General features: G+C 39.5%; 1 protein-coding gene across 3 annotated transcripts; it reads left to right on the top strand.

The window, feature by feature from the left end:
* The first annotated feature begins 439 nt into the window (after positions 1-439).
* LOC146326868 (eukaryotic peptide chain release factor subunit 1) lies at positions 440-8,240 on the top strand. 3 transcript variants are annotated; one of them, XM_084719222.1, is made up of 11 exons: positions 440-595; positions 991-1,101; positions 2,827-3,002; positions 3,963-4,102; positions 4,247-4,385; positions 4,670-4,860; positions 5,159-5,288; positions 5,398-5,571; positions 5,674-5,738; positions 5,833-5,980; positions 7,511-8,240. In XM_084719222.1, exons 2-11 carry the CDS (start codon positions 1,016-1,018, stop codon positions 7,591-7,593), a joined length of 1,332 nt encoding a protein of 443 aa, XP_084575348.1. In that variant the 5' UTR covers positions 440-595; positions 991-1,015; the 3' UTR covers positions 7,594-8,240. The 3 variants fall into 3 exon arrangements, with proteins under 3 accessions (XP_084575348.1, XP_084575350.1, XP_084575349.1); XM_084719224.1 differs by having other exon boundaries at positions 466-591; XM_084719223.1 differs by lacking the exon at positions 440-595 and adding an exon at positions 724-866.
* Positions 8,241-9,182: the final 942 nt, after the last annotated feature.

Raw genomic sequence — 9,182 nt, 5'->3', positions numbered from 1 at the left:
GGTGTCACACTTCACGCTAAATATTTATGGAAACTCATAATATAATATAATATAATATAATATAATATAATATAATATAATATAAGTTAAATCTCTAACAAAAGTAACACAAAATTAGTGGCTATGTCAGTTATTATACTGTTGGGGTTTTAATTATTATTATTATTTTTTTTCAAACCTAGTTTTGATTAATTAACTAAAATGCTAATAGAAAAACGTTGGTACCACTTTGGTACAACCTAATATTTTATTCAACTGAAGTATTTTAAGTCAGATCACACTAACTACAACTCCCATGACCCATATATACGTAATCCCAGCCAGTTTCAACGGCGTTTGTAGCTTCCGTCCAATCGTTGGTTCGATGTTGATGATTGGCGTACAATCCAAGAGCTTTCATTGGTTTCTATGTGGTTTCCAGGAAGTAAACGCCACAATTCTAACCACCTCCCACATGTGAGCCCCATCGACAGCACCACGCGCAGCGTGTGGAGGAGAGAGAAACCGGTCGGGAAGGCAACGTCACTCCTCGGACCACCGACTCGACGTAGCGCAGCGGACAGACAGCGGAGCGGAGCGGCGTTGTCCGAGGCAGGTACCGTACCAACTCCATTTATGTCGATAGATACTTAAAGTCTGAAAGGCTGGCAGTTGGTTTCCATATGGTTTACGGGAGAATAGAGGGAAAGTAGGTCGTATTAGATAAGAACAGGGTGGACGCTAGGGCCTGGCAGACTGTAGGCCTGTTATTCTCCGCGCACTGTACTGACAGAGACAGCCCGACTTTAAGTCTTTCTCTCACGGTCAGTCCAGCTGCAAGTATTGGTCAGGTGCCTTAACGGACACCGCGCCACTAGTTTGGAGAGGTATCTAATACAGCTAATTGGGACGAATATTTTGTCAGCCTAATAAGACTGTGATTATCAGTCAATCTGGTAACTAGCCGGTTTACCGCATATGTTTTGTTCTTCTTTTTCCACGTCTTTTCAGGTGCTGAAGCGATTACAGCAGAAAGATGGCGGACGACCCCAGCGCGGCGGACAGGAACGTGGAGATATGGAAAATCAAGAAGCTGATCAAAAGTTTGGAAGCTGCCCGTGGGTAAGGGGTCGATTTGAGTTGTGTGTTGATGCCGTGGCCAAGTCAACTGTATGAAGGCTTATTGCTTCGCGTGATGATGTGAATGTTGATCGCCGCAACAGCTGGAGATCGGATAAGTGGGGCCGAATTTGGGAGTGGTTAGCTTAGCATCGCTAACGTATCTTACCCTAGCTTTTGCTGCTAGCTTGCTAATTGCTAAGTGCTAATGGCTGTCGCATTTCGCTTGTCTGGAGGTCGGAAACGTTGTGTTAATCTGGAGGAATATGTGATTTGTCTTGTTGTAGGTGTTGTGGCTGACACTGCGCAGAATGTTGCCACAAATGTTATAACGTTTAAGCAATTATTGTTAATGTTAACGTTAGCATTGTTGCTAATGAGACCCGCTAATAGACGTCATCTTTGGAAAGAGGCCGCTTTCTTTAACAAGAAAGCACGCTGATGAGGAAGGAAGGCCGGTTAGCTTATAGTTGGACGTCCACATGCTCCGTTGGACTCATTCCATAACTTTAAATGGCGGATCGCTTGACATCTATACACGTAAATTACACGATAAAGCTTCTTTATTCCCTCAAGAATCCACTATGTTAAATCACCTCGTGACACCCGTTACATTAAAGCTTCACCGACTACAAAATGATCAGTTGAAAGGAATTCTAGTTTGTTGTTTGTTGGTGCGGACATTCTGGCCTTCGTGAATTATCAAACACGACATGTGAAATGTGGGTGTTGCTTCACTGGCTTGTAGCTTGCTCTGCGACAGCTTGTCGTTTAGTGCTGCGCAGAATTTGCTGTCCTGTGCTCCACCGCCTGCCATGTCACACACAGTTGACCATTTGCCCTACATTCATCCAGCTGCTGCTGCTGCTACCTGCCCGTGTGTGTGCAGTGTCAGCCTGTGCTGGTATGCTTTGTCTCTTGGTAGGTAGTGAATGGAGGGACAGTGTAGAACTGATACTCAGTCCTCTGCTTCAAGGGCAGAGATTGTGTACTGTGTAACTGAAAGCCCACCCTGTTCGTCCCTCAACCTTTCACTCCTTGTCAAGGTGATATTTTGCAAGGAGAGATTGTGTGTTTACAAAACGGGATGAGAGAAAGAGGTGGAGTTATCTCGGAGGTAATAAAATGAACAGATTAAAGTTGCTACACTAAATAATCAAAGTTAGAGTGGTTAACACTCATCACATTGGTGTCATTTCTGACATAGATATGAATTTCGTTGTTTTTGTGTTTAGCCAGTTACAGTGTTTATAGTGTGTTACACACTGCATCCCGTGGCATCTTGTGCGTATGTATCACAGTTGTCACAACACCAGAATTCTGAACTTGAGTACAGTACTTGTATTAATACAAAAAATGATACTCAATACCTCTTTTAAAGCCACTGCAAAAAGGAAAAACAAAGTCCAAGGAACACAATATAGAATAGTTTTCTTCTGTTTTTTTAACAACCTCCACACAGTGCTGGCACAGAAAATTCTGAACACTGTGTTTTGGTAAGCTTTCAGATAGGACAATAAAGACTGAACTGAACTGAGGTCTTGAAGGAGCACTTAGATTTTTTTTTCTTCTATCACTTAGGTACTTTTAATACTTACAATTAACAGATATTATATCATTTTAAACATAGTATAGAAACTGTATTGATGTACCAGTACTTTTGGCAACCTTAGTGTGTATGCCTATGTAAATGTAAATACTAACATTGCTGCCTTTCTCTCTGTATAGTAATGGCACCAGTATGATCTCACTGATCATCCCACCCAAGGACCAGATATCCAGAGTGGCCAAGATGTTGGCTGATGAGTTTGGAACTGCTTCCAACATCAAAAGTCGAGTCAACAGGCTCTCTGTGCTCGGGGCCATCACCTCTGTACAGCAAAGACTAAAACTCTACAACAAGGGTATGTATTGTGTTACAGTGAAAAACCACATAAAACCTTGCTGACTTTAATGTGGGAGTTGTCATGAGCAGCTTGACAAATTGATCCCTATCAGGGTGTCTTTACATAAAAATTACCCTCATGGTCTCAGTAAAGGCTAGATAGATGGTCAGATTTAGTGTTAAGTTGACCTTTAGTCAGATGTTAATGATGCATGGATGTAATTTCACTGTCAGTGACAAAAACTGCTAAATAATCATCTGTAAGAGAAGGTTGCATCTGATGTTTGTGCTTGTGGACAGTTAAGTTCAGATTTATAAACACAAGCAGGTTTTCCGTTACAGTACAACATTACAAGGTTCATTTATGTATCATTTAACAATACTTGGTTGTATAACAAGGCACCAGTTGTAGGTTCCATAATGCTACTAACAAAAACAAAAAATATATACAGTAAATGGGTGAATAAATAAGTCATAGAATAAAACCATTATTCATTCTTCTGAAGTCTGGAGGTATGGTAACAGTAGGTAGGTATAGACTGAACTTGAAATTCTATGAATCTAACTGTCCCAACATCTTTCTTAGCATGTACGTTTTTAAATTATTTTACTGTATGTATGTTTGGTGTGTTATGCACCCCCTTTCAGCTTTTAACTGCCTAGCAAATAAGAGGGCAACATTTAACTGCCAAAATATGTGGTGGTTATAACATTTAAATTACAAGGTAGGTAGCTATAAGTGTTGGAGAAGGGTGTCTGTTACCCATTGGTGCAGTGTTGGTGTATACATAATATTGTACATCGCCATAGCAAAACATTCCTTGTCTACTTTGGACATATTTTGTCGTGGAATAGCATGGCTTTTGTATTAGAAAGGCTAATAATGATGAGTTCTCCAGAGCCTGTAAATCGTTAATGCATCTGTACAGAAACCTGATATTTGTCTGATCTGTTGGCCTCTGACTTTCTCTCTTGCCAGTGCCACCCAATGGTTTGGTTGTGTACTGTGGCACCATTGTGACAGAGGAAGGCAAGGAGAAGAAAGTCAATATCGACTTTGAGCCTTTTAAGCCAATCAACACCTCCCTGTACCTCTGCGACAACAAGTTCCACACCGAGGTGAGACCCTTTGCTTGGTCTCTCTGTCTGTGTGTATTTTTCTTGTAGAGACGATTCTTGGCATGTAAATTCTGGTAGTTATATTACACTTGCTTTCTGTCATGTTCTAATCATCCATTTTTCCCCTCACACCCCCTAACACAGGCATTGACAGCCCTGCTCTCTGATGATAGCAAGTTTGGCTTTATTGTGATCGACGGTAGTGGGGCACTCTTTGGCACACTGCAGGGCAACACCAGGGAGGTGCTACACAAATTCACTGTGGACCTACCCAAGAAGCACGGTACTGACCCACAGTACTCACACAACACTGAACTTTAGATATTTCTAACTACACAGTAGGGATATTTAAGAGAATAGATTAACATATGTATGTATGTGTGTGTGTATGTGTGTATATATACATACATATAAACACACACACATATATACATATGTATATGTGTGTGTGTGTGTGTGTAGTTATGTTACACTATTAATTTGTAAAGCATAAATATTGAGTAAAAAATATATTATGATAAAATATATTAAAAAATATTGTGTCTTTTATGTTTATCTTTCCTTCAGGCAGAGGAGGGCAGTCTGCTCTGCGTTTTGCTCGTCTGAGAATGGAAAAGAGACACAACTATGTGAGAAAAGTGGCTGAGACGGCTGTCCAGCTCTTTGTGTCCAACGACAAAGTTAATGTGGCAGGAATGGTCTTGGCTGGTTCTGCCGACTTTAAGACTGAGCTCAGCCAGTCTGATATGTTTGACCCAGTAAGTCTGTGTCTGTATGTTCTGATAAAACACACGAGCAGTTAAGTGTTTATTCTGTACTATATCCTGAAACTGCTCAACTTGTTATTAATGACAGCATATTTCTGTTGATAGTCTTTAAAACATCTCCCATTTTAGGGACTTAAATAACCAAGATTTAGTTGTCAAACTGCCAGGTTTGGAGGAAAAAGTAATATGGCTATTCAGATTATCTGTGCTTCTAATTATAATCACTTAATGCCCATGTGTAATTATCTCTTTAGTGTGATTAACATGTGTATGTGTTTGTTTTCTACAGAGGTTACAGGCCAAGGTTCTGAAGCTGGTGGATATCTCTTACGGAGGAGAAAATGGTTTCAACCAGGCTATTGAGCTCTCAGCAGAGGTTCTCTCTAATGTCAAGTTCATCCAAGAGAAGAAGCTCATAGGTGAGTTGTCCTGTTGACACATTGGACCACTGTAAGACCAGTAGTAGCTAAAGGAAACAAGAGCTTTTGTTTTGGTGCAGAGTTTCCTAATGGCTGTCCCATTCTATAGGGCGGTACTTCGATGAGATCAGTCAGGACACGGGGAAGTACTGTTTTGGTGTGGAGGACACACTTAAAGCCCTTGAGATGGGAGCAGTGGAGATCCTCATAGTCTACGAGAACTTAGACACCATGCGCTACATTTTACGTGTGCACGGGGCAGAGAGCAACGGAGCAGAGAATGGTAAATAGACCAGAAATATCACATCTACCTTAGCTGGAAAACACAATGATAAATATTGTGTTAAAATGCTAAATCTTCATTTTTTTCCTTTTTGATTTTAAGATGAGAAGACTTTGTACTTAACGCCAGAACAGGAGAAGGACAAGTCTCACTTCACAGACAAGGAGGTGAGCACTATAGAGAAAAGACTGATCCATGTGATTTAAGTTAGACCCTGTTACCCATCATGCTATGTGTTTTTGACTGTGATTGTGTCTCTAGACGGGGCAGGAACATGAGTTGATCGAGAGCATGCCACTGCTGGAGTGGTTTGCCAACAACTACAAGAAATTTGGAGCCACATTGGAGATAGTCACAGACAAGAGCCAGGAAGGGTCCCAGTTTGTCAAGGGCTTTGGAGGCATCGGGGGTAAGCATGATATGGTTTATGACATTAGAATTGTGCTTTAGTACAACAAAAAATTAGGAAAATTGTGGGATATGTGTAGCGCAGTCAGCGGATATTTCATTCATTGAGATTTTCCTGTGGTTCAGTGAAATATGGTCAGTAAAAACAGGAGAATCCTGTTCTTGAATCTCTAGGAAATATGTTGCATGCCACACTGGAGACCACATAGAAGCTGCTCTACCTAAATTTAAAGTCATTATATGCTGTGATCAGCAACAATTAAGACATTGATAGCCAAGGTGGCAAGATTGCATGAATGTCACAGGCTAATAATAATCATCAGCTTAACCAACACATAGTAGTTTATGGCTTCAACTAATTCTGCTTAATAGATGCCATTTCAGACCACTTTTAGGAACAAATTGCTGTTAACATATAACCTTGGCTACAGCAGAGTTAAGTAATGGACTTCAGCACTTTAACTGGATAGGCTTCTTGTAAGTGGGCCACTTGATAGGGATTTTGATACAGTAGAGGGGACAGACTGTTCCAGTTCTGTTGTGTTTTTCCCTCGATTCTCTTTCCTCCTGGATTTTGGCCACCCTCTTGAATGTATACTTAGGAGATATATGATGGATTGGGAGGTAAAGATTAGGCATGGAGAAGGCAAATTAAAAGCATCTTGAATCCTAATGTTACTATGCTGTATTTACACTGTATGTTGTCTTTCCCTCTTAAGGACAGGAAGGTCTTAAAATTTCAAATGTTTTGTTTTAGGGATATGATATGGATTTTTTTTCAGTTGATATTGATAAGATCACTGATAATTTCACATTTTTAATGTTAAGAATAAGATCATGAAACTTGTGGTTTACACACACCTGAGGTGAAGGTGAGCAGAGATGGATGATTGAATGTTCATATTCATCCATATTACAGCAAAAAACATTTCTGATTATTCAGATATTCATTTATTTTTGTCCAATAAAAGACAACAAAAAATTGACAAATATACTTTGGTTTTTATAAAATATTTTGTCTTAGAATTTAAATAAACGCTTAGACATAATCTGCCTAATAAGATATTATTATTGCAGATTCATTATCAGAATAATAAATATAAATTTTACATTATCTGTCATGATAAATCAAAGTATTCAAAATTTAACATGGTTTCCTGCTAACAGGTAAGACCTTTTCATTTTGATGTCCAATATACATTGATATGATAGAGGCATTAACCGTTCAACATCTTTTAATCCTTTATATAAAAAAAACTTTTTTATGTAAAGAAACTAAGTATGAATTCCATGCAAATGTCCTCAGTTTGTAAGTAATTTTACTGATGTTGGTGTTGTAATTCGGTAAGTAGTGCTTGAAAGAGGAATTCATGCTTTTTAGATACAAATACTCCCACCCGCATAACTAATGGGGATTAGCTTATCCTAATACAAATTCTTCCTTTAATGCTGCTATAATCTAACGAAACATGACATAAGCTGGCCAACCATCACGTTACCCTTGGTAATCTATCATCTCTGTGTTTCTCAGGTATCTTGCGGTACAGGGTGGATTTCCAGGGCATGGAGTACCAAGGAGAGGACGATGAGTTCTTTGATTTGGATGACTACTAGGTAGTCGGGGACTGATTATTGGGAGAAAAAAGAAAAGCAAAGGAATGAATGAAGAAATAAGGAAAGAAAAATGCCACCTCTCTTGCAGCAAGTGAGAGGTGCAACCGTGTTGACCATATATATGACAGACACACCTTCCAATTTACCTGTTGCATACACAAACTTGCACATACATTTCATCTGTACACAAGACAAAGTACATCACACAGGCTGAAGAGGAGTGAGATTTTCTTTCATCCAGAGAGGGAGAAAGCCCTTCCTGAATAAATCCCTGCCTTAGAGTGCTGGTTCCTTCCCCTAGTTGGATTGGACTCGACTCATTTTTGTTCTTTTTTTCCCTCCTCCCCTCCATTTTGAATGAACACAACAGCAAGTTCCCAGATTCCTCGCTGCCCCTAACCTGGTCTGAAGAAGAACTTTGGACTCGCTCCTCACATATAGAAAATATATTTTCCTTTCTTGCCTCATCATGTCCCTACCCTCTCTCTCTTCTCCCTTCAATGCTTTCTCTCTCTTCTTTTTTTTTGCATTTCATTTTTTTACTGGTAACTGCTGCTGTTGTATTTTATGAGAGTGGGGGATTTTTTTTACCTGGGTTTCTGTAGAGAAAGGGGGACAAAGTATTAAATTTGAACTGCTGAAAACCATTGCTACCTCCTCATCTGCTGTGGTCTCAATCCTGTTCTGTGTCTGTCCAGTTCCTGGAAAGGCCAGTGTTTTCTCTGCTGCCCTGACTTAAATCAAAAACTTTGATAGTTGTGTGAGTGACAAGTATGTATGACTGCTTCAGGGGAGTTGATTGTTTACTTGGTTCTTCAGATTCCACCTCCTTATGTTGAAATTGAATTACTTTTACGTTGTAGAAAACAAAGGTATCAGATCTCTTGGATATGGGCATTCCTTCGTGTCCTCCTTGGTATGAGATGTGTCCAGTTAAATGAAATTCTTAAAAATTTTCAAGAATCTGAATCTCACCTATGTCAATTTATTGCTTTTAGAATTAATTTGTGAGAGCTTGATGTAGAAATCAGAAATCCATTCAAAAATTTGATTTTGTCTGTGCAATCCTGTGGATGCAATTTTAAATGTGACATGTCAGTCAGGTTTTCATTCATAACTCTGTGGAGAAATGTGAATACAGAACTACTCAAGGAGCTGTTATAGAATGGCCTTGTTAAATATACCAAAATTACATCAATAATTTTCTTAAAAAAGATTCACAGGTCAAGCTGATGAAGTAAAACTGCATGAAGGAGCTTGCTTTGAATTCTCAAAGTAGCCACTGAGTGTTAAGGAAGGAAACAACATCCTGCTCATTACAGCATTAAACATGTCTTTTGAAGATAGCATAACAGTTCTGGCACTTCAGGATGTGAGTAATCCAAACATATGTACTGTCAACCGTATTTCTTTAATCCCTGTGGGATTCATAGAAAAGCATCGACAAAGGTGAACTAAGGTAACAGATGACTGTAGCTGAAGCTGTGAATCCTGAGTGTCTGGCTTGCTGAGTTTTCTGGATTACTTTGCAGAAAAAAAAAAGCCTGGAACAGGTCTTCTCAGGTCAATCCATGATCATGTACTTAAAG

Source organism: Lutjanus erythropterus, chromosome 5 (assembly GCF_056507025.1).
Source record: "Lutjanus erythropterus isolate fLutEry1 chromosome 5, fLutEry1.hap2, whole genome shotgun sequence".
Taxonomy (NCBI): Eukaryota; Metazoa; Chordata; class Actinopteri; order Lutjaniformes; family Lutjanidae; genus Lutjanus; species Lutjanus erythropterus.
The sequence above is the reverse complement of the archived record's forward strand: the minus strand, read 5'-3'. Positions and strand labels throughout refer to the sequence as shown.